The sequence below is a fragment of the Barbus barbus genome (genome assembly GCF_936440315.1).
Source record: "Barbus barbus genome assembly, chromosome: 33".
Taxonomy (NCBI): domain Eukaryota; kingdom Metazoa; phylum Chordata; class Actinopteri; order Cypriniformes; family Cyprinidae; genus Barbus; species Barbus barbus.
The window spans coordinates 11684210-11710027 of NC_136761.1; the positions used below are offsets into that span (position 1 = coordinate 11684210).

At 37.0% G+C, this 25818-nt stretch overlaps 3 protein-coding genes across 9 annotated transcripts; 1 reads left to right on the plus strand and 2 right to left on the minus strand.

The window, feature by feature from the left end:
- Positions 1–514: 514 nt before the first annotated feature.
- LOC306852815 (proheparin-binding EGF-like growth factor) lies at positions 515–3809 on the minus strand. The gene is made up of 6 exons (XM_079389911.1): positions 3607–3809; positions 2781–2987; positions 2418–2622; positions 2151–2306; positions 1963–2053; positions 515–1869 (listed from the first exon to the last, which is right to left on the minus strand). The coding sequence occupies exons 1-5, from the start codon at positions 3647–3649 to the stop codon at positions 1981–1983; spliced, it is 684 nt and encodes a 227-aa protein (XP_079246037.1). The 5' UTR covers positions 3650–3809; the 3' UTR covers positions 515–1869; positions 1963–1980.
- A 1434-nt stretch (positions 3810–5243) lies between these two features.
- rufy1 (RUN and FYVE domain containing 1) lies at positions 5244–14599 on the plus strand. Of its 2 annotated transcripts, none has more exons than XM_079389883.1 (17): positions 5244–5568; positions 7707–7880; positions 8848–8965; positions 9062–9163; positions 9296–9419; positions 9493–9554; positions 9684–9819; positions 9965–10066; positions 10338–10454; positions 10833–11000; positions 11091–11188; positions 11412–11531; positions 12033–12162; positions 12319–12413; positions 12566–12614; positions 12904–12981; positions 13062–14599. In XM_079389883.1, exons 1-17 carry the CDS (start codon positions 5295–5297, stop codon positions 13203–13205), a joined length of 2091 nt encoding a protein of 696 aa, XP_079246009.1. In that variant the 5' UTR covers positions 5244–5294; the 3' UTR covers positions 13206–14599. The 2 variants fall into 2 exon arrangements, with proteins under 2 accessions (XP_079246009.1, XP_079246010.1); XM_079389884.1 differs by lacking the exon at positions 5244–5568 and adding an exon at positions 5906–5972 and having other exon boundaries at positions 13062–14182.
- On the minus strand, positions 13737–25676 carry LOC306852801 (heterogeneous nuclear ribonucleoprotein H2-like). 6 transcript variants are annotated; one of them, XM_079389890.1, is made up of 12 exons: positions 25628–25664; positions 25471–25538; positions 24971–25068; positions 24739–24894; positions 23876–24019; positions 23117–23255; positions 20767–20945; positions 18400–18503; positions 18153–18288; positions 17200–17283; positions 16885–17115; positions 13901–14870 (listed from the first exon to the last, which is right to left on the minus strand). In XM_079389890.1, the coding sequence occupies exons 3-11, from the start codon at positions 25053–25055 to the stop codon at positions 16931–16933; spliced, it is 1212 nt and encodes a 403-aa protein (XP_079246016.1). In that variant the 5' UTR covers positions 25056–25068; positions 25471–25538; positions 25628–25664; the 3' UTR covers positions 13901–14870; positions 16885–16930. The 6 variants fall into 6 exon arrangements, with proteins under 6 accessions (XP_079246015.1, XP_079246014.1, XP_079246016.1 ...); XM_079389887.1 differs by having other exon boundaries at positions 13910–14870; positions 17017–17115; XM_079389889.1 differs by having other exon boundaries at positions 13737–14870; positions 25471–25669.
- Positions 25677–25818: the final 142 nt, after the last annotated feature.

Below are 25818 nucleotides of genomic sequence, written 5' to 3' on the forward strand. Positions count from 1 at the left end.
CACGCCATATCCCATTACCCAAAGCTGAGTGAACTTATATGAGTATAAAACAATAAATCTTCACGTTGTCTTTTAGTATCACTAACAAATAGTGATAAAAGTTGGGACTCGGCAAACACGTCTTCCGATGCCCCTGTATGAATGATGTTGCCCAACTGGAGCTTTACAAACAAACAGCATGAGTCATTCATTCAAGCAGACAGGCACTGTGCGGAACAAGCTGGGCTAGTTAATGTGGTTTGCCACAGACATTTAAACATTGGTTTAAAACAGTGAGGGTCAAAGGTTAAAAAACCCAACAAAGGATCTGAGACCGACTTCAAACATGCAAAAGGAAATGAGCTCTGTGGCGGGGGTTCCTCTTTTAAGTCTGTCATGGATCCAGTTTTTATAGATTAGAGAAGTAATTTCAGTGGAGTAAAAAATGCTGAAGGTGTGACCAAGTATTGCAATTTTTAGTCAAGGAAGTGCAATTTCATGATGCTGCAAACCAATAATGCAAGGTGAGAAGTTGCATGTGATGGGCGTGTTTGTGAAAGAGTGTTTATTGTCAATGTAAAATGGCCACAATGCAGATCACATGCTCAGGATACAGGTGCATGTCACATGAAAGACATCTTTGGAATTGAGAGCAGGACGTGGACTAGACAAAATTTTCTTTTTATGCCAAAACGTAGACATTACAGTATTTTTGTCCCCATTCCAGTTTTCAAAAATATCTTCAAAATGGGAAACCGGTCCTAACTGCTCTCATGAGGAAATGACTCATTGCATCACACTGGAATCTTCCTCCTTGGGAAGATAACGAGCATACAATTCTCTAAAGAAATTACAATAACTTGGGTCTTTTATATAAAGAGGTTTTATTATTTGCCTTAATTTCTTGTCTGAGCATTTTAAAAATACTCCATACATACAATGAGAGAATGAGGAAACAACTACTGTCTTAAGAGCAGGATGCTGAAATTAAATAAACAGAAAATGAACTAATAATTCACATTTCTTAATTGGAACACTGCTCCGTAACAGTGCAAGCATTTTACTGGCCAAAAATAAATAAAAAAATCCTTAAAAAAAGGGAAAAAAAAAAAAAAAAAAAAAAAAAGGGAAAAAAAAAAAAAAGCTTGAAATATGACTTTTCATAATGTTTGCTGAAACATACATTCTAACACTGTCCTGAACATCAAAATACAAATAATAGTTCCAAAAATTCTCTTCATTAAATGCATCAAAAATATCAAAAATCGCATACCATTATAATATACCATTTTGATTTTCAGTCTACCATTGTTCAGTACTCAATTACTGAATAGACACGGATTACTACTGCTTTTAATAAATAAAATATTACATCAACATACAACACAGACACTTTCAAATACGTTGCCAGTGCATTAGGGCTGGACAAGGTTGGTCTAAATCCAAATAAATATTAATAGTTATATATACACATAAATAAATTAAAAGCATAGCCAGCAACGATTAAATACACAGTGCACAAGACATGAACAAAAATGCTTATTTGTAAGAATACTCATTTCAGGCCAAGCTTCTTCCGTACTAGAAAAAGCCTCGCCTCAAAAACTACATTCCCAAACCCGAAGAGTTCCTTCTCATTCTGTATCGAACAGATCGGTTTCTCTTCCCGACAGAGTTAGTCCGTCAGAGTTCCAGTTTGTGGCAGGTTTTGAGCGCTCCTGTGAACAATTTAGCGAGTCATTTGTGAGTCAGGCCCTTCACGGAGGCGCCACGACTCCTGCCAAACAAACACGGTCACTCTATCCTCCTCTCCAGCACGCTGTGCCTGCTGCTCCGCACAACATTCAACTTTGCCACTTCATTTTGAGGTAGAATTTCCATACGGTTGCCCTGAAATAAAACAAGAACGCAGATGTCAGGCGACGGAGTCAAATCACGCTGGATGATTTTAGGCAGCATGTACGAATGGATGACCTCACTCACCGTTCTCTCCAGTCTCGTTTATTGGTGTGGGGCGGCTCCCAGTTTAACTTTCTCCTCATTTTCCACATTATATGCACCTTGCTTGTGAAACCTAGATGATAAAAAAATAAAAAAAATTGACATTATGATCGACTACAGACATCTTATTGCTTATAAAAAAAAAAAAATGAGGGAGATTAAATACAAACCTGAGTGCCAGTAAAAGTCCAATGATGGTGAGACATAATGAAGAGAGAACCACGGCCACCACAGCAAGCGCTGTAGTGCGGTTATATGCTCCCTCATTCTGCTTTACTTCCAGGTAGACACTGTGACATCGCTCTCCCCAATAGCCCTGGTCACATCTGGGGAAAAAACAAAACAGCCATTGATTCTCTTAAACAGCTTTAAAATATAACCATTTTAATAAAAGAACGACAAAGTTACAGGAGAAATGGTTTAAAGGAAGTGCTTACACGCAAGAGGGCCCCTTTAAGTCCTTCAGATACTGGCAGGTTCCGTGGATACAGAAGTCCTTGTACTTTTTTAGACATGGATTCCTTTTCTTGCCTTTTCCCTTTCCTTTGGCCTTCTTCCTTCCAAGCCCCTTGCTCTTCGAGCCTTCAAGTTTCTCCGCACTCAAAACTGCACTAGGGTCTTTGGGTTTGCTTGAAAAAGCAACTGTTTTGGTGAGAGAGAAGAATGTACAGTTATTCATACTAAAATTTAAGCTACAACATAAATGCAAATCTTAAAATCTGTGACGAATTGCTTATGCTCTTCTATTGTAAATCACTTAGGATTAAAGTGTCTGCTAAATGCCCTTTTAAATCAATTACCAAGTGGCACGTCGTAATCCCCTGAAAACTCATCCTCCTCTTCATCATCATAGTAATACTCGTCTTCCTCCTCATATTCCACTTGCTTGTTGTCCACAGTAGATCTCTTCTCACTCAGTGCCTCCAAAAGATCAATCACAGCAGTCTGTGCCGGCCTCTCACTCTCAAACCGCTCTATAGACGCACCGCTCACCGATGTGACAGCCACTGAATGGGAAAACATAGTGAATAGCCATTAAAACTTAGTCAGATAGATTGATTGATCGTTTATGGTTATGCAGTGGATTGTTGACTACAGTGTAAACGTTATACTTGCTGGTGTCTCAGAATTGTCTTATTTTTTTGTTATTAATGCATAGAGCCCACTAATATTTTCTCTCTTAACTAGAATAAATACAATCGAGTTTATTTCACAATCCAGAGACTGACATGCAAATAAAGCATGTTTTAAAACTAATAATAGGTTGTGTGCATTACCTAAAACCCCTAGAGGGTGCGAGGGGCTTCATTTACAAAAACTCTTGCATGCACAGACACTGAGCTAACGAATGAACGCATGAGACAAAAATAAATATATCCCAGAATATTCTTAAAACAGAATGACATTGTTGACCCATTAATAGGTTCACGGGCAAATCCGAAGTTTTGAATGGTAAAAAAAGCCTCAGTTGAATATGAAACAAAGTTATGAATTTCCACATAATCTATTAGTAAAACCAAAGTTTCTTTATCAAAAACTGAGCATGTTACAGTTATATAATTAGCACAGGGTTGTAATGCGACACCCTTCAGCAACAAGCAACCTCGGTCTGTCAGCTATACTCACCGATGGTAAAGACGAAAAGACGCAAACTAGTTATAAACTTCATATTTTCCCTACTGGCAATGACGACGATAGATTCAGCTGTTAAAAATAAAATCCTTCCCGCTGTGTTAATATCCTTGAAGTCGCGGTAGATGGTTACTTCGTGTCTTCAAGCGTTACTTTGTTACTGTGAGCGTCTCTCGTGCTTCAAGGTTAAAAAATCAGCCGCGTCTCAGTGACATGTATTTAAATATGAGTGTGGCCACGCCCACTATAGAGCTGTAACAGATTGTGCATCAAGACCAAGACAGATCCTTTGATGATGTTTTATTAGCTGTTTTATTGGTCTACACCTCTTTCTTCTTTTTTTCAGAAGTTTTAACCCTCCTACTGTGCTAAAATCTACACCTACCTGTGACCATCTGGCCTACTTAGTAAACAATTAAAAATGCATGACTTTTTGAATAGAGCACAAAGAGTGCTTTTATTTTATTTTATTGTTTTTCAGTATTGATGGAGTACCACAATTGTTTTGTTTTGTTTTTCTTCCCCTGGCTAACTTCACTTTTGGCATTTCGTAATATCTCACATATTTTAAAACTAATTGTAATTGTAGAAAAGTAGGTATTATAGATACAATTTTACCATTTCAACATATTTCACAAATAAATTGCCATTGTGATTGGAGCAGTAAATACAGACTCACTTTGAACATCCATTGCAACAAATCTTATCAACATTTTTTGCTCAAATGACCCAAAGACAATAACAGGTTAAGAACAACACATGCCATGGTTTTATCATGGTTTGAAGTAATAAGAAGAACGTAGTATTATGTCATTATAATTTCATTTGCAGGAGAGCCATGCAAGTGGATCAGTATGAGCACATTAAGGGAAAAGGTTTATGTAAACCATATTGGATTTTCTTTTAGAGTTGTTTCAAAACATGTTAATCTGTTTAAACAGACATTAACTAATGCTCTGATAATGAAATCAATGTTAGTTTTAATGAAAGTTATGGTTCAAAACACCTGTAGTGAAGCAACTAAATCAGATTCAGATTCTGACTAACACTTGACTAACAAATCAATTAATTATTTTTAATCCTTGACATTATTACCCACGATTGCATTTGTTTCATATCACCTTGTGTCTTTTGGTAATGTATCATAACCATCTAACATTTTTTTAACACTCAAGTTGTCTTAAAATCCTACTTTGCATCAGATAAGTTTTGGATATACAGCACACTGACTGAGCAGAAAGCATAACAACTGCATGGTCAGTTCATCGCCATTTAAATTAATAAATGAGCAAAACGGCGTTCGCTACTGCCATCTAGTGGATACATTAAACTCCTACATAGACAGTCCAATCAATATGCACACATAATTTGTTAAACTTTAAAGGTTTAAAATATGTCTGTCCGTATGTGGATAAGTTTTTAAATCTATTTTTTTTACATTTTTTATTGGTTTTATTTTGTATTACATTTCTATTTATTTTCTATTTGATTTCTGTTCAATATCTTCGTTCTTTCTGTTCTAATCGTCTAATTTTAATGTATTTAGTAATCGTTCTATTTTTTTCAATCGATGTCTAAATATAGATTAAAAAAAATCTCCTCAATCGCCGATCGATTTGTCTCCCCTGAGTGATCAAAAACCGATTGCTCTGGTCTCGAGTCACATGTTTTGACATGTAAACATGGCGGACGGGGATCCAAACACCAAAGTTGAATTTGAAGACGTTCCTGCTAAAGAGGAAGAACCAGAGGCTACGGAACCTGGGCAAAATGATGTCGCCAACGATACCCAAAAGGACAAACGTGCAGACAGCTCCTGGTCGGCGCCGATTCTGTCGTTTGCTCGTAAAGCGACGGAGACGCTGAGCAGTGGAGTGAATCACTACAGCGCGGGGTTAAAGGGGTCGGACACATCACAACACACCTCTGACACCTCAGATCCCCTGAAGACAGCAGGTATGACACCTGTTCAGCTCTCTAATATTTAAATATGGGGATAAGAAAGTTAATCGACTGCGCTTACTTAGCTTACTAAGTAGTCAATAACACAATTAACAAAGTACAACGGTAATGCCATATTTTTGGAATTGGGACCACGGTATTGCCACAATATTGTGTATAAATATACAAGCACAGTACTTTTTTCACAGTGTAATTTTTTTTTAATGCAACATGAATATCTGACGTTCAGATGAGTACGAATGTATAAAGGCAAGGTGTGTATATTTACCATGAAGTTTAAAATCAACCTTTTTTTTTTTTTACTGTTTAATTAAATAGCCATGAGGGAAAAGACTGCAGCCATATCACCCTGTAGCCCAAGACCGGTTGCCCACTGAAGCTAAGCAGGGTTGAGCCTGGTCAGTACCTGGATGGGAGACCTCCTGTGAAAACTAGGTTGCTGCTGGAAGAGGTGTTAGTGAGGCCAGCAGGGGGTGCTCACCCTGTGGTCTGTGTGGGTCCTAACGCCCCAGTATAGTGATGGGGACACTATACTGTAAAAAGCACCGTCCTTCGGATGAGACGTTAAACCGAGGTCCTGACTCTCTGTGGTCATTAAAAATCCCAGGAGTAGGGGTGTTACCCCAGCATCCTGACCAAATTTGCCCATTGGCCTCTGACCATCATGGCCTTCTAATCATCCCTATGCACTGATTGGCTTCATCACTCTGTCTCCTCTCCACCAGTAAGCTGGTGGGTGTTCTGGCGCACTATGGCTGCCGTCACATCATCCAGGTGGATGCTGCACACTGGTGGTGGTTGAGGAAATTCCCCCCTTGTATGTAATGCGCTTTGAGTGCCTTGAAAAGCGCTATATAAATGTAACCTATATAAATGAATTATTATTATTATTGCAAATATTGCATGCAGTGTCATATTTTAGATGGCAGTTACTGCATCTATATGTAAATACCCAGTTACGTGTTTGGAAAAACTAATAATAAAATAAAAATATGTGCAGTATATTATGTTTAAAGTATTTTTCACGTTTTTCTGCCTAATATATTGTAATGTGTATTATTTAAATCTATTTTTTTATTTCTTCTATTATAAATTATTTATTTAAAAATTATTTTATTTAATTTTAAACTTTAATCCTGTAGTTTATTTTAATTATTGTTACTTTTTTAATCAAATTGTCAATTTAATCCAATTATTGTTACTTTTCTATCAAAATTTGCAGTTATTTTAATGCAATCATATTTTTTATTTATTTATTGTTTTTACACTTTTTTTTAAACTTTTCCATTCTCTCCCAGCTCTCCCTTGTGTCTCATGTTTTGAAAACCCTGTCATGCTTGACATGAGAAAATAATAATTGCTTGTATATTTTCTTGACGAGAAGTATGAAACTACAGTATACTTGTAAAAATTATATTGTAGATTAAAGTATAAATACTCAAAATATAACATGTCAAACTAGAGAACACTGCTGACACCGCTTGAAATGTCACGTCAGCTACTAGCCCAAATACTATGGTGTATGAATATAGTAAAAATTATGTAATTTAGTAAATGACAAAGAACCATGGTATCATCTGATTGCAGCACTGCTCCATCAAACAGTACAGTTTTGTAATAGAGATCCATAAGTCTACCATTCAAAAGAATGTAGAGGTCCAATTGATTGCATCGCACAGGTTAGTGTATTCATGAGCTCAATTCTTGCAACTCATATCGGGCTATTATCCATTTTGATTAGGTTATACTCTGAGTATAACAAGTGATTTATACATTTGAATGCAGCTAGTGTTATATGGTGAAGAACACAACCTACATCTGTGGTTTATTTTGTGGTATAATTCCAATATGTGACATAATTGTTTTGCAGACCATTACGGTATACAGGAAATGAATAATGCACCTGCTTCCTGACTCTGAATTTTAATTTTTTTTCAGCAGGAACTTCCCTTTCCCCCAAAGTTCGGTTTAATACTCTTTATTTATTATTCTAAGTTACCGTAATATTTAAGTCATTGTTTTTCATTTGCACTTAATTACACCGACTCACCGGATAAACTAAGTAACCGTGAGCTGATTAATCCTGCAGATGCCACAGGAAGTGTTTGTGCTAATGCATCTGTGTTGTCCAGCTGTGAAGGATCCCATGGTGGTGGAGAGGTCAAATCTCCTCAGCATGATGAAGCTCAGCATTAAGGTTCTGATCCAGTCCTCCCTCAGTCTCGGTCGCACTCTGGACTCTGAATATCCACCTCTGCAGCAGTTCTTTGTGGTTCTGGAGCACTGCCTTAAACATGGGTTAAAAGGTGAGATGGGACATAAATCTTAAAAGTGAATGTAGAATGACAAAATGTCACTGTATTCATATAGGTAACTCTCACAAAAACATATTCCTGTGACCGGTCACAACAAATGAGAAAAATAAAAAATAAATAAAATTATTTATTTATTTTTTCTTTTAAAAAATAAATATTTTAGATGGATTTATTTATTTAATATCTATCTATCTATCTATCTATCTATCTATCTATCTATCTATCTATCTATCTATCTATCTATCTATCTATCTATCTATTTACTTATGAAAATGAAGCATATTTACAGTTTGACTTTTAGTTTGGATGGTGCACATTTTCCACTTGAAATGTTATTGCTGGACATTTTTTATTTTCAGTTTGAGTTGATTCTCATTATTGTAAAACAGTCATTTTTATTATAAATTCTTTTTTTATTATACAGTAAAAATAAAATGCTGCAATGTAATTAGTTTTGAAAATTACATAAATTTCAGTACAACAAATACCTCCATGATTTATAAATACTTCAGAGCAGTGTTGTTTTTGTATCATTGCTATACTGTTTTAGTTTTATTAATATTTCTTAATTAAATTAGGTTTTTATATTTTCTGGTTTCAGAAATTGAAAATGTGGCCTTGGTTACTAGCTGAAAGAAATGTTTAATAATTTTTTTATATATTTTATTTCAGTTCATATTTATTTTATTCAAGCAATGAAAATGATTTTATGTTTTAATTTAGTGAACAATAACAAAGCTGCTTAAATATATATTATATATTTTTTCAGGAGGGATATGTGTTTAATTGTTATGAAAACTTAAAGGCTACATTTCTTGAAGGAAAATGTGATTTTTCTTTTTCTTATTTATTTGTTTTGATTTTGGAGTTTAAAACCTCGATATTCTTGACAGGTTTTGTGAAATTAACCCATTTTTTGGCCTAAATCCTGCATGTTTCTGTCTCACCTCCTGTGCAGTAAAGAAGACTTTCATTGGTCAGAATAAGTCTATCTGGGCTCCTCTGGAGTTGATGGAGAAACTGTGCCCTGAGTCATCTGACATTGCCACCAGTGTGCGGGATATGCCTGGAATCAAGTAGGTTCCTATCACAAGCGTTTGTCTTGAATATAATATTCTGTCTGAAACAGTGTGATTTGATCTGTACATTTATGAGGTTCTGTGTTGTTTCAGGACCGGCCTCGGGCGAGCTCGAGCGTGGCTGCATCTGGCTCTAATGCAGAAAAAAATCGCAGACTACATGAAAGTGCTAATAAATAGAAGAGAACTTCTTGGGTAAGAGCTATTAAATTCCAGTGATCTTTAATATTTAGACTCTTCCACAGAATTTGTTTAATATCATACAAAATACAGTACTGTAGTGCTATTCAGTTCTGGGCTTCCCAATATTTATTTTTTCTGTCTCAGGGAGTTTTATGACCCCGGGGCTCTTATAATGGAGGAGGAGGGAGCTGTGATTGTAGGGATGCTGGTGGGTCTGAATGTGATCGATGCCAATCTGTGTGTGAAAGGAGAGGATCTGGATTCCCAGGTAAAACATATAGCCATCCAAACTATGTTATCAGATGACACTGATGCTAAACACTGTGTTTTTGTTTCTGCAGGTGGGCGTCATTGACTTCTCAATGTATCTAAAGGATCCGCAAGCTACTGAGAACACACAGGAGTGAGTGTGTGATCACTTAGCAAAGATTAAGCATTAAATCACTAATTACATGGCTAGAAACAAGACTATTATTTTATTATGAGCTAGTTTAGTAATTTTGACTCTTTCTGATTCTTTAACTGCTAACAGTGATTCAAAAATGACAGCCATTCTTGACCAGAAGCACTACATAGAAGAACTGAACCGGCATCTGAGCTGCACAGTAACAGATCTTCAGGCCAAGATGGACTCACTGGAGAAGACCAACAGCAAACTCATTGAGGAGGTGGAAAAATTAGATTGATTGATTTTTAGGGACTTTATTATGACCTTATATTTTGTGTAATGTAATTTCTTGGTTCTAAATTGTGCACATTATTAAATACAGGATTAACATGGAAAAATATATTTATTTGATGTCTTTTGTACAGCTTACAGCAGCCACAGACAGAATCAACGCTCTGCGCGAAGAGCAGGAACAACTTAAACAAGAAAATGCAAATATTCTCCAATCTAGTCAGAGGAAAGAAGAGGTGAGAGTTGCAATAGAAAAGTTGTATTATGAAAACAATCAGTATGAAATCATTTTAAAAAATCTGCATCTGTTCACTGGAAAAGTCGCTAGAAAAAGTTGGGAACATCTAATGCCACGACCCTAAAAATGGCCAAATGTAGGCCTGTCTGGTGGTTTATTACTAATAAATAAATCCATGCAGTATTTTTGCATTCCAAAAGAAAGTTACCTGCTGTCTAGACAGTTTTATTTTCTAAGCAAAATTGTACTCACTTTGGATTGTTGTTTAGGTGACTCTACAAGACAGCCAGGTTGAGCTAGAAACATATCGACAGACACGGCAGGGTTTGGATGAAATGTACAGTGTAGTTTGGAAGCAATACAAGGAGGAGAAACGAATTCGGCAGGTAAGAATGTAAAATAATTCCGCTCTAAATGTAAAATCATTTTCAAATTTGAGTCTGTATTGTATTACATGGTATTAAAGGGACCCAGAAAAGGAAATGTACTCACCCTCATGTTGTTTATTTTTTCTGAAGAATTTGGGTAACCAAAAAGTTGCTGATCCCCAATTACTTTCATAGTATGGAAAAAATACTATGAAGGTCACTGGGGCCCAGAAACTGTTTGGTTACCTACATTCTTCAAAATATCTTCTTCTTATGTTCAACAGAAGACAGAAACTCAAAGTTTAATAAATTATGACAGAATTTTCATGCATTAATGTAACTATAATATTTTATGGAGCCAGTCAAAGTATCTGAATAAACTGTTTGGCAAATCAGGAGCTGCAAAAGGAGCTGGAGCTGCAGATCAGTCTGAAGCAGGAAATGGAAGTTGCCATGAAACTCCTGGAAAAGGACACGCATGAGAAACAAGACACGCTGGTCACACTTCGACAACAGCTAGACCAAGTCAAGAATCTCAACTTACAGATGTTCAACAAAGCACAGGTGTTACATCTTGTTGTCTGAACAACATGTTGCTGGAATAGGATTACATGTAACCAGTTGAAACTTAAGCCTTGTCGTTTAACCTATAAGGAGTCTGACCGAGTGGCCCAGAAAAAAGTGGAGGACATGCAAGAGCTGGAAAAGAAGATGATTCAGATGGAAGCAGCCATGAAGGAACTAGAGCAGAGGTGCCAGGACATTTTTAAGGAATAATTTACTCAAAATTATTCATCATTTACCCACCTATATGTTGTTCCAAACCTAATGACTTTGTTTTCCTTATGATCTTTGGAAGAATGTTGGTGAATCAAGTCATACAGGTTTGAAACAACATGAAGATCACATATATGTATGAAATATGTATGTATGTAGTTTTTCAAGATCTGATAAACATGAGTATTTGCTCCTTAGGCTACAAAATTCAGAAAATGTGCGCAAGAACACAGATGAAAGCCAGAATGAGCTGAGATCGGAGGTGAAAGGGAAAGTGAACGCCCTGCAGAAGCGTCTCGCTGACCTCGACACACTCAGGTAGTGTAAATCAGGCTTCTAGAAATGCTCTAACTTTGCTGTCATAGATACCTTGAAGGGATAGTTCATCCAAAAAATTTTGTCATAATTTCTCAAACACACTTGTTGTTCCAAACCTTTATGCCTTTCTTTCAGCTGATGAACACACAAAAATATATATTTTGATGAATGTTGGTAATCAAACTAGTATGGAAGCATCTCTTTAAATTTAACCCAGCTGTAAAATAGTTTTTGAATTTATATTTATTTTTATAGTCACTTTAGAAATCTCATCCTGTATTAGAGAACATTTTTAAACTTAATTGTATTTTTTATATTCCCCCATTTGTTTTTGTTCTCTAAAGATTGTTGTTGAAATGTAAGTCAAAAAATTATTAAATTAAATTAAAAAAGACGGTAAAACCTTTTTTTTTTTTCTTTTTTTTTTTTTAAAGGGGTCATAATTTCACCACTCTAGCTTTAGATTTTTTTAGACTCGTGTTGTTTCTGTTCTCTTTTCAGGGCAGGCCTGGAGTCAGAGCTCAGCGCAGAGAAGGAGCAGCGGCAGAACCTACAGAAGGAGCTGCAGAGAGAGCAAGACAACAGCGCAGAGCTGCGCACACAACTGCAGCAGCTGCAGGGCCTGCAGACGGTCAGATGCACTGCTGCTTCCGCCATAAAACTAACCACTACAAGTCAATAAAGACTTGAAATTATACAAAATCAAAGCAAGAGTGACGTTTTTGTATTATTGTGTTAATAAATTATGACTGCTTCAATCTAGAACACTCTACCTTTGTTTCCACAGGAGCTGCTTGATCTTCGACAGGAGAAGAAACAGCTCCAGCAGCTGTGTGAGGAGCAGGAACAGGCTCTACAGGAGATGGGCCTTCATCTCAGCCAGTAAGACTGCTCCACTCACATTTTCTGATATTTCTGGATAATGACAGTTCACAGTTGTCTTCTTTAGAGCTGCTTTATAGCTGAAAGTGTTTATTTCATAACTGAAGAACTTTGCAGCACGCTAAATGTCTTTAACAAAATCCTGCTTTCAGATCCAAACTCAAGATGGAGGACTTCAAAGAGGTCAACAAAGCCTTGAAGGTAAAAGAGCTTCATGAGGTTACCTTTATTGTGTCCATTTGCACAGCAAAGCTAAAGATCGCTTCTTATTATTGCATTCTAAGTATTCCTGTTTTTTAACTTTGCTGTGTAACTTCTTGTACACTTACTGTTTGACTTTTGTAAAATTGTTTTTACTGTCACCTTTGGTCATTTTAATGCATCCTTGCTTAATAAAGGTTTTAATTTTGTTCCAATTATTTAAGTAACGTTCAGTATCCAAATAATATATATATTTTTTTTATTGATAATTTTCTTATTCGTTTTCCAGGGTCATGCCTGGTTAAAAGACGATGAAGCTACACAGTGCAAGCAGTGCCAAAAAGAATTCTCAATCTCTCGGAGAAAGGTGGGTGATGCTCCACTCCGTCAGTCATTACATCTCAGTCTTTGGCATGTAACTCAACTCTTGATTCTTTCTGTTTGAAGCACCATTGCAGGAACTGTGGAGACATCTACTGCAACAGCTGCTCCAGTAATGAGCTGGCTCTGCCCTCGTACCCCAGACCTGTCCGCGTGTGTGACGTCTGCCATTCCCTTCTGCTCCAGAGAAGCTCCATCGGCTCCTCCTGACAGCATTCAACATCTCTGCTGATTGTGTGTGTGAGAAACTACAAGCCAACTGTATTAATCAAACTCCCAATCGCTGTTTTTAACATTTATGCATTAATTACTTGTGGCACCACTGGCTTCCGTTTGACTAAAGCCTTTGTTGCAAAACCATATGAAAAGTTTTTTGACAGGAAGACACAAGGATAATTAGAAACTAACATTAATTTGATTGTATTTATAATGATATTCTCCATTTTAGGGAGAGCACTAACATATATAAGCCTTTCACGTGTTCACCAAGAGTGGATGCAGAGGATTCATATTTCGATACTCCTCATGCTTTTTAGTCTCCTCTTATCAAAATAGGACAGAATAAATTTTGTAATGATTTAGTAAATTCTAGTGTTCTATTTTATTTTTTAAGGAGACATGGAATTACTGAATTGTAATCTTTCACTAATTATCACAATTTTTTAATGTATGCGCTTGTGCTATAAAGATTTAATCTGTGCATGTCATACAAAAATATACCACTATCAGAAAGCAAAAGTTGGGATCAGTTCCTTTATGAAGTTAGTAGAAATGTGAATTGTTCAAAATGTGGAAATCATTCATAAAACCGTTCTTACATAAATAGAATTGAATAATGGTTTTATGAACACGTTTGTTCTGCTATTATCATGAATGAGGCTTGAATGAAGTCTGTAAATGATTTTCATTGTCCAAAGGTAAAATCACATTTATAGTATGCAAGACTAAAGAGCAGATGAATTGTATTTACAACAACTTTACTACAACTTTTTTTGGCTCATGTCAGTCAACGAAAAACATTTTATAAAACTTTATAAGGCTCAAAATGTCTATTTTAGATTATATGACAGTTTCCTGTGTTGTACCCTCTTTTGTCTCCTGTTCTTTTCATAAAGCTGTAATGAAGTTTCTGAAGATTTTATAGAATTGTGTACGGTTTAATAAACACTGCCTCAAAGTAATAATCCATCCGTGAAGCCATAAGGAATCAGACATTTGTCCAATACACCGCAATCACAGGTGATACACTGCATGGGAAAAAAGCAAATGCAAACAGTAACACTTCCCACCATGCTTTAAAATGATACAAAAATCTTTTACTTGAACACTCTTGAAACGATCGGCCTGGAGTAAGCATTGAGTACATGCAGAACACCTTTGCAGGAGCCAAAAGTTTAAGATATGATGCTACAATCACTGACAGAGTAAAACCTCCGTGTGCAAAGACGTCAAGCTGTACGAAAGGTTTTGATAAAGTTGGCCCATAGAGGAAACAAAAATCACCTCTTTAATACTCTACTGTAAAAACAGATTTACAGGCACCTCTCCAGTGTGATACATGGGCTGTTTCACATTTCAGCAAATAAAGAGTGTCTCTTTAACATAAATTACCACCTCTAGTCAGGATTTGTTTTCAACCATGTCAAAAGGGAAAAAGAAAGTTTGCTTGTGTACAGCGCCAAACACAACTTAGAAGGGAACAAAGAACAAACAAATGAAAGAGGACACTGTTCAAATGAAGGTTGTAAAGCAGCTATGAAAGGCCCGGAGGCTACATCCCCCAGCCTCCCCCCATGCTGCTGTTGAGGCCGTTCATTCCCATGGACCCGCGGCTCCCTCCACCGTAGTAACTGCTCCCCATTCCGCCCTGATTACCTGACAGGAGAAAGAAATACACATTTTAGGACCAGGGAGTTCTCAGTGTGGAAAGAATCGCCATTTATACAATGCCTCTCAAGGCCTGGTCACATGACAAGCAATGCAGGTTTGTCGTGAAAGGGTGATTTACATGGATATTATAGTTAACTACACTAAAATTAAAACCATTACAAAAATATTTGTCACTTGAAATACAAAATTCGTTTAAGCTAGTTGCCCAGTTTTAATTTTAATGTGATTTAACTTGATGCATTTAAATAACAAAAAAAGTAATAAATCTATAGACAAACTACAAAATGACAAAAAATTACTAACACTTTGAAATAAAATGAAAACAAAATATATGAATAAAACTGAAATTAGTACCTCAATACTATGCAACATTTTTAAAAATCCACATGAAAAGCAACTAGATAAAGTTTTTCGACAAATTTAACTTGGCTTGAAAAAGCCAAGCCAGAAAGTTTGAAGTAGTTTTATAAGCTTGAAGTTTAAAGGGTTTCAGTTTGTTTCAGTAAATAGTTGTTTTAATTCACTACTTTTAAAAGCTTAACACCAGCTAAAACCAGCTGATTTAGCAAAAAAAAACTAAACAGTTAAAAAGCTAAACCCAGTTCATTTAAAGAAAAATACCAAAAAACAGCTAAAACCAGATGATTTAGTGAAAAAAAAAAAAAAAACAGCTAAAATGAGTAAAAACCAGCTAAAACCATCAGATTTTGCATTAAAAATTTTAATTAAATAAAAAAAAAAAACAGGTGATTTAGAAAACAAAAGCAATAAACAGTATCATAAGAGATGCATCGTTAGGTAACTATGGTCACAAGTTCCATTAAACTCTATTGGTAACAATGAAACTTGCGGCCATGGTTGATTTTGGGAAACACACCTGTTTAGTTATTTGTTTTTACACAATGGCAAAACCCATGTAACGATACATCAGGTGAATTGTTTGGCAATCAATAACTGCACTTTAAATGGTCAGATGGGGTCAAAGATGAAAGTTTAAACTTTGGGTGAAAACATTACATCAATTAAAGTGCATGCAATCCAGTGTCAGAGATAAAGCTGGTTTGATGATTGGGAGACTTTGATGGAGGTCATGTGATAGGGCCTTGAGCGATGCACCAAATTCTAACCCACTTGGACCCCTAAAAGATTCCACCTGCTCGAAGAACTCTCTGGATGGTCTATTTGGAACCAAATTATAAATCCCAAAATACTAAGCCTTAACCAGCAACATGCATCAATAAACCAGCACAATGCAATCGATAAAAACATCAGCATTTTTCCTTTAATTATATATCCTGTATATAAATTCTGGATGTCCTAATTCAGAGACTGCATCTTTCAAAGGCAGCATTCCGAAGACGTCAATGAGGGGCTAAATGCATTAATGCAGCCTCAAAATGCGTCCTTCGTTTCCTGCGCCATGAGGGATGCAAAAGATGGATCCTTCACAGCCCAAACTATCCCAAGATTCACTGTAATTAATCAGTAATAAGAGGACTTTTATTGAGAGAAAAAGCAGCATTGCACTTTTAAATGTAGTTTTGGGTTTCAATTTACTCTGATATTTAACTTATCAATATAAGAGTCAAAAAGTCTAGTACAAACTTTACTGCCACTCATTAACAGCAGCTGTCACAGTTTCTATGGAACAAGAGCAATCCACCATTAGCGAGACCATCCCATATAAACAATACTTGGTTTGGCCTTCATAGACTTCGAAGAATGCAGCCCCTGAATTGGGACACAGATGATGTCATTTATGAAATAATCAAATTAAATGCCTTTGTTTTGTTTAGTAAGCTAACTATCACCATAATCTATGCATTTTACATGCAACCTTTACTGAATTTTGCTCTCTGTTAAATATGTGAACAATGATATTGAAAGGTACATATTTATTCAAAAGAAAGATACTATGTAGTCAATGTAAAATCCAGACAAACTTTATTAAAATTATATTATTGGCATTGAAGTACTGTTTAATTGTGATTGTATTTACCTGATCAGCTACAACAGGATAACACGAAAGGCTTTTTAATCAGGCATTACAAACAGCTACCCCTAGGGGTCCAAGGGCGATAGGATTTGGCAGGGAACCGGCTAGCAGAGCTACGGAAGAGCTGACACTCACTGTAGTCACTGTAGCCCCCCATGCCACTCTGGTTACCATAACCTCCGCTGTAGCCAGAGCCCATCTGCTGGCTGCTGTGTCCGTATGACGACTGGTTTCCTGCAGAGCGACAATTATACATTTATGATAGCTGCTCAGTAAGAGTTAGTAAAGTCTGAAGGAGAGGTGAAGAAGGGGTCTTACCCATACCGCCCATCATTTGGCCAGCGTATCCTCCACTTCCACCCCCTGCCGTGGAGTTTAGGAACAGCTCCACATAACGGTGCTCTGCATGAAAATAAAAGCCCATTCACACCAACAATGATAACAACTTAGCATCCACACCAACAGAAGATAGCATTCTGTTTATAATAAGCACATGCAACAGTTTTGTCGTCTGCTGGTTTAAATGCTAAGTGGATTCTGATTGGCACACAAGTGTCAGCATACAGTGCACAATGCAAATTTTAATCATCAGAAGAGTATGCGCACTGTCAGATTTTTGTAACCGTCTGTACTTTGCGCATTGATTGGTTTTGCACTAATCAGTTGTTCCACAAGTTGACGGCACTGGCCCCGGCCTTTGTTTTACAGTAGAAAATGAAACTAAAGGGACAATAAAATAGCGGAGACGGCTGCACTGCCAAATGCTTGCGTGAGGGGGTTATGAGAAAGCTGCATCTTTAGTTTCAAGAGTACAAAGACATTTTTATCAGTCATAACTTCTAGAAAAATAAACTACAGATGCTGGACAAAGATGAAGCTTTCCATATTGCATGTGTCGCCTGCGTTTGCTCACACTATCAAATGGAGGATAATTTGAAAGGCTGCACGTTCGACTGTACGCATACGCTAGCAAAAGCATACAAAAACAAAGTATTCTTTGGGCTTTAGACTCCAGATTATCATCTATCATAACCAAAGTTTTATTAAGGTGTTTAGTTTCCTTCAATAGAAGAATGCAGACATTCAAGACCCATTAATAGGACTGAATTTAAACGTATAGTTCACTCAAAAACAAATTCTCTCATTATTTACTCAATCTCAAGTAGTTCCAAACCTTTATGAATTTCTTCCATCTGCTGACACAAAAGAATAAAGGATGTGGGTAAACAAACAGCAGACTTTTCATTTTTGTTTCCTCTTCTAACACTTACGCATATTGGCTTTGTCCTTTGACATGGCTGCCACGGCGTCCTCATGTGTGGCAAATTCTACATCCGCCTCGCCCGTTACTCTTCCATCAGGACCGATCTCCAGGTGAACACGCACTGGGTTCAGTGGAGAGAAGAACTAGAGAAGAAAACATGGATATAGACAGTAAACAGGACATGTATGTAATCAAATAAATGCATTTATTACCAAACACTTGAAATAAACACATGTGTGTGTATAAGGACTCACATTGTATATGTCAGTTTCAGTGGCTCTGTATGGAAGACCTCTCATGTGCACACAATGTCCCGTTGTGCTCTGAAAGGAGGAGCCGCTGTCTCCATAACGACCATCTTTGAGGCAAATAAGAGCAAGAACAAGTTAAGAAAAAAATTATTCTGCCTGATAAGCCTTTCGCTTTGTTTTACTTAACTGTGCACAAGTATCTTGACAGGAAGCTGTAGAAACAGAGCAAGATTCAAAGATTTATCTGAACAGAGTAAAAGCAAAGCTATTCCTTTATTCTTCATTTAGCAGAGGCTTTCTTATCTAAAGTGACATAAAACACAGTTTATTACAAGGAAAGTCTCCTTGAAATCACATGAGGTTTGAACCTACAACTATTCAGTTAGCAGCTCAAATCTGCAACTATTATTTTGGAACTACTTCAACCGAGTGCCATAGTGTCTAAATCTTTCTTTATATGCACACTACCATTCAAACATTTGTGGTACTTTATTTATTTTTATTTTTTAAATTGATACTTTAATTCAGCAAGGAATAATTACATTAAAAGTTCTTTTTTAACTTTCTATCAATCACATAACCCTGAAAAAAAGAAAAGTATAATATCCACAAAAAATTAAATCTGGGGTCATCAAGATTTTTTTTTTAATTGATACTTTTATTCAGCAAGGCATTACCTCAACAAAAGTAACAGAAACTACTTTTATAAAGACTTTCTTGTATATTTTTATAAAATAATTAAATTATTAAAGAACCCTGAAAAATGTATCACAGCTTCCACAAAAATATTAAGCAGCATAACTGTTTTCAACATTTCAAGAAATATTTCTTGAGCAGCAGATCAGCATATTAGATTGATTTCTGAGGGATCATGTGACACTGAAGACTGGAGAAATGATGCTGAAGATTCAGCTTTGAATCACAGAATAAATGACAGTATATTCAAATAGAAAACAGTTACTTAAATTTGTAATAATTTTTCACAATATTACAGTTTTTACCAAATATTTGACCAAATAAACGTAGCCTTGGTGGGAATAAAATACTTTAGAAAATCTTACCGACCCCAAACTTATACACTCACTGGCCACTATATTAGGTACACCTTGCTAGTATTAAGTTGGACCCCCTTTTGCCTTCAGAACTGCCTTAATTCTTTGTGGCATAGATTCAACAAGGTGTTGGAAGCATTCCTCAGAGATTTTGGTCCATATTGACATTGATATTGGCAGATTTGTCGGCTGCACATCCATGATGCGAATCTCCCGTTCTACCACATCCCAAAGGTGCTCTAGTGGATTGATATCTGGTGACTGTGGAGGCCATTTGAGTAAAGTGAACTCATTGTCATGTACAAGAAACCAGTCTGAGATAATTTGAGCTTTGTGACATGGTGCATTATACTGCTGGAAGTAGCCATCAGAAGATGGGTACACTGTAGTCATAAAGGGATGGACATGGTCAGCAACAATACTCAGGTAGGCTGTGGCATTTAAACTATGCTCAATTGGTACTAAGGGGCCCAAAGTGTGCCAAGAAGATATCCCCCACACCATTACACCACCACCACCAGCCTGAACCGTTTAGACAAGGCAGGATGGATCCATGCTTTCATGTTCTTTACACCAAATTCTGACGCTACCATCTGAATGTCGCAGCAGAAATCGAGACTCATCAGACCAGGCAACGTTTTTCCAATCTTCTATTGTCCAATTTTGGTGAGCCTGTGCGAATTGTAGCCTCCGTTTCCTGTTCTTAGCTGACAGGAGCGGCACCCGGTGTGGTCTTCTGCTGCGGTAGCCCATCTGCTTCAGGGTTCGACATGTTGTGCGTTCAGAGATGGTATTCTGCATACCTTGGTTGTAATGAGTGGTTATTTGTTTGAGTTACTGTTGCCTTTTTATCATCTCTAACCAGTCTGCCCATTCTCCTCTGACATCAACAAGGCATTTTCGTCCATACAACTGCCGCTCACTGGATATTTTCTCTTTTTTGGACCATTCTCTGTAAACCCTAGAGATGGTTGTGCGTGAAAATCCCAGTATATCAGCAGTTTTTAAATAATCAGACCAGCCCGTCTGGCATCAACAACCATTCCACGTTCAAAGTCACTTAAATCCCCTTTCTTCCCCATTCTGATGCTCGGTTTGAACTTCAGCAAGTCATCTTCACCACATCTAGATGCCTAAATGCATTGAGTTGCTGCCATGTGATTGGCTGATTAGCAATTTGTGTTACCAAGCAATTGAACAGGTGTAACCTAATAAAGTTGCCGGTGAGTGTATATTAAAGCAATATTCAAGGTTTAGTATTATTAAGCTCTATCAATAGTATTTGTAGCAATGTTAATAGCAACCAAAAATACTTCACCTCCACCATAGCCTCCACGTCTCATTCTCTCAAAGGAGACTCCTCTGCCCATACTGTTGTAGCCGCGGCCGCCTCCAGGCCTGTCGTAGGGGCCTGGTCTCTGCATGCCCATGACCTTACGCTGGGGTTCATAATGTGTGCGCACTTCCGCCCGGCTGCTCTTGAAGATCTCTATATACCTAAGGACATAAATGCAGAGTAATGGCACCAGGGTCTACCGGCAAGAGACAAGAGCATTCCTGCGTGCAGTATAAATAAGGGCTGTCTGAAAACGGGTCTAAAGAACAAACACCCTTAGTAAGAATGAGTCTGGGATGACACTAATTAACAGTCAGCCTCTCCGTTCAGTGACTTTACGTAACAGTTTCCGAAAAAAAGAGACACAGAGAGACAGAAAATAAAGAACCCTTAAATATTTAGTTTCATTCAACCCTTCATTACGAAGAACTTTTCTTATGGTCACCCGAAGGCAGCTGGCAATGTGTTACTGTGGTCTGGGTCTTATTGGACTGACACGCTGCTTTCGTTCTCTGCTAGCAAAGCACTTCAGACTGTTAGGGTTACTTTGTATTACCTGTTTAACTGGGTCCTCGTGATCTGAAGTCTTCAAAATGGTAGAAAAACAGAGATTCCTATTGCATAAAACTTAGTGCTGAGTGGCCATGTGACTAGGCTATCGATCAAGCAGAGAAGGGTTGAAGTCAAACATCTCAAATAAAAAGTAATGTTCCTTGAGCAGCAAATCACCGTATTAGAATCATTTCTGAAGAATTGTGTGACACTGAAAATTCAGCTTTGGCATCACAAGAATACATTGCAAAACTTTCAAATAGAAAACCGTTATTTTAAAGCGTTAGTTCAACCAAAAATGAAAATTCTGTCATTAATGTCATTCCAAGTAAGACCGTCATTCATCTTCAGAACACAAATTAAGCTATTTTTGATGAAATCTGAGAGCTTTCTAACCCTGCATAGACAACAACACAACTACCACATTCAAGGCCAAGAAAGGTAGTAAGTACCTTTGAAAAGTCCATGTGACTAGTGGTTCAATCATAATTTTATGAAGCTACGAGAATACTTTTTGTGCACAAAGAAAACAAAAATAACAACTTTGTTCAACAATTTCTCTTCCGTGTCAGTTTTCAATGCGTGTTTATAATAGTACCATGACAGTTTAATACTGACACAGGAGCCAGCATTCTGACATAGAACATCCATCGCAGTTCATCGTCTGTATATTCTGGTTCAAATAAGTAAGGTTGAACAAAAAATGTAAAGTCATCCTCTCTGTCAAAATCTTTAGACATGTTTATGACGACTGATTTATCTCTGTTTGTAAACAAGGTGTAGTGCATCTGATTTCACACCTTTTGTGATACTGCTGCGAATGCACAACGAAGACTGACACAGAAGAGAAGTGACTGTTGAATAAAGTAATTATTTTTGTGTTCTTTTTTTGTGCACACAAAAAGTATTCTCGTAGCTTCATAACATTAGGGTTGAACCACTGATGTCACATGGACTATTTTATCAATGTCCTTACTACCTTTCTGGGCCTTGAACGTATCAGTTGTGTTGCTGTCTATGGAGCAAGCTCTTGGATTTCATCAAAAACATCTTAATTTGAGTTCCGAAGATGAACAAAGGTCTTACGGGTTTGAAACTACATGAGGGTGATTAATTAATGACAGAATTTTCATTTTTGGGTGAACTATCCCTTTAAATTGTAAAACTATTTCACAATATTACTCATGTCAAACATATAAACAGTCCAAATACTGTTGTATTAAGGTGCAATTACAGATGAAATCCAGTCATTTCAAGGGAGAGGACAAAAGATTTCCCCTTGCAGATTTTGCAAGAGGTTCATACTTTTAACGAATTCACTACAACCATCGGAAAGCTGCTTGGTTTGAAAGTGTATTCTATATGAACTGTGCTTCATACATCGCTACACTATAGACAATTTACAATGAACGCTTTTTGCCAGAAAAATGTTGCAGAAATTCTATCGCAACTTTAATACATCTGGCTGATATAACTGCCCAATACAACCCAAAATGCTTTGAATGCTAATGTGAATGACAGTTAGGAGTAAAAATTCACTAAACTGTCTCAAAAGTACCCACATTCAGTTACCTCTCTAATTCTACACAGTGCAACTCAATGGTTCACTCAGCACTAATAATACATAATCTTTAAGGCTTCTGGACCTCATCTTCCTTTTTTTTTTTTTTGCCGTCAAATCATCTGTGGTCATATCTTGCCATTTCTGCAGTGGATGATTTATTGAGGTGAACACCATAAGAAAAGCAACGTATCCAGGCAACCAACCAACCATCCCCACCTGTGCCCTATTCTTTCCTTGTGTTTCTTTAGAGCCTTTTCGGCTATATCCTGTGAAGCAAACTGCACGAAGGCCTCCCCCGTACTCCTCCCCTGGAAGTCCACCGGCAATGTTATCCCATTTGGCACGATTTCCAACCCTTCAACCCAAGGACAGATAACCCCAGTGGGGGACAAATTTAGTCACAAGCCCATTAACAAGACTTTATATTACTCTATGGGTTTCTCTTTATGTCAAATGAGAAATGGTACTACATAAACATTCCAAATGGGGCCACAATACATTTGAACCTTTTCTGGCACAATTTATAGATAATTTTGTGCAAGAAAAAGAAGGGTCACTTAAATCAAATGCCTCTTGAGCGTCTGTCTCAACCCATCTCTTGTTTGTTTGATAAGCCCCAAAAAATTATCTAGATTGTTGTGCATCTGTTTTAGGTATATAAAAATACAAAAAGGGCTGAGGCAGTTTAATTCAAAAGAAGAAAGAAATGAAAGCACAAATTCTAATTATTACATAAATGGAAAACGCTGGATAAAAAGTGACCCATCTTGGTCCTTCTGGATGGTCCAATTCTTAAGATTCAATACAAATTTCAACTATTCCTAATTTTAAAGATTATTTGACTGAAACTGAGCTCTTTAATTTAAATGTTCAAAGCTCATTTAAGTGCAAATGATGGTCCGATGAACTAAAATAAACCTAAGATAAATGGTGGCATACTGATTATTAGCAATTCGAAATTCCTATCGGACATACCTGCAAAAAACTGGACAATTTCCTCCTTGCTGCATCCAAAAGGCAGACCGCGAAGCCTAACCAGGCCGTCCCCTCCTGTGTCCGGGCAGTTCGGTCCGGTGTGCTTCAGAACCCAGTCCATCTCAACACTATTGGATTTGAATACTGAAAGCACATATGAATCGATCAGTATTTTATCTGGAATTATTTGGTGTAGTTCACCAAAAAAAAGAACATTTGCTGACACCCTCAGGTTATTCAATATGTAGATGAGTTTGTTTCTTCATCAGCATTCAGATTCTTCATCAGATTTGGAAAAATTTAGCTTGACATCACCTGTTCCCTACTGGATCCTCAGCAGTGAATAGGTGCCATCAGATTGACCAAACCTCTGATAAAAAACATCACAAGTACTCCACATGACTCCAGTCCATCAATTACCATCTCGTGAAGTGAAAAACCCATCATCAAGACAATTTTAAATTCAAACCATTGCCTCTGCCTTGTCTGAATCAGGAGAGAAATATGCACAGATCAAGCATGGTTTAGAAGTCAAAACAGTCTGAAACCGTTCTAAACAAACACGTTGATGTCGACTTTGAAAACACACGGTTTTGCACTTCACAAGACATTAATTATGGACTGGATTCATATGGATCATTTGTAGATTATTGTGATGTTTTCATCAGCTGTTTGGACTCTCATTCTGACGGCACCCATTCACTGCAAAGGATCCATTGCTAAATTTGACCAAATCTGTTCTGATGAAGAAACAAACTCAACTACAAGGAATGACCTGTGTGTACATACATTTTCAGCAAATTTTCATCTTTGGGTGAATTATTTCTTTAGGGATCCTAACTAAGGTAAAAGTAGCTGCCTACCTTCTACATAACGGTGGCCCATGGTTTCACGATCTTTCTTCACTGCAATTTTAAGATCTTCTTCTGATTCCAACTCGACAAATGCTTCTCCACTTGGTCGCCCTTCCCGTGTGTATGTGAAGTGTATGCTTGTCCCATTGTTTGCAATTTTGCACTCTACGATGAAGTTTAGCTAGAATTAGTCAGGGAACATAACCAAAGTGGAAAAGATTTAAGCAGAGGACTTTTTTACCTGAGAAAAACCTCTGAACTTCATCAATAGAACAGGACCAGGGCAAACCTCTGACTCTCACCACAAAACCCTCTCCATCCGCCATGCTGGAAACCACCCTGTTTAAACACAATATATAGGATAGTGACTCTATTATGCACTATAGTATAACACAAAAACTAATATTTATTTTAAAGTGATCTGAATTTCTTATCTGCATTTGAAATGAAGCACGACTGCATGGTAAACTACCCCAGACATACAACATATAAAGCAAAATGCTCAGTCAAAATAAATAAATAAACAACAGGGCAGGGCCAACTATTAATTAAAAGCTAATCCAATCTAAACATTTTCTATTCTTTCTCTATTCAGTTAAAACGAAAAAACAAGAAAATTCCTTTGAGCATAAAACAAGGCTCTATGTGAAAAGCAAATAATTATTTACATAATAAAGGAAACTCTTTAGCATAACTGAGAAAACGAAACTGTTAGCTTAGCGAGCTAGCTGAACCACATACCTTATGATAAACCCCCCAAAGACGCTTCGTCTACTCAACCGAAGCAAAGTGATGTGATTTATCTAGCCCTTAATAAAGTAGTTTACCATACAAATTGTTATATATGTCTACAATAAGTAAATGAATAAAAAAACACGAGAAGCTGAACTGTGCTCACATATGAACGAGCGATAAACGGCGCTCTTCCCTGATCTGAGGCGGATTCAGAAACTAAAGAGGCGTTTGTCGACACCTTCTGTTTAGGATGTGAAACTCTACATCTATATTGTTTCAGTGCATGAAGTACATTCTCTCTCTCTATCACTATCAGGAACTTATCTTACTATTTAAATACCAATAATCCAATTC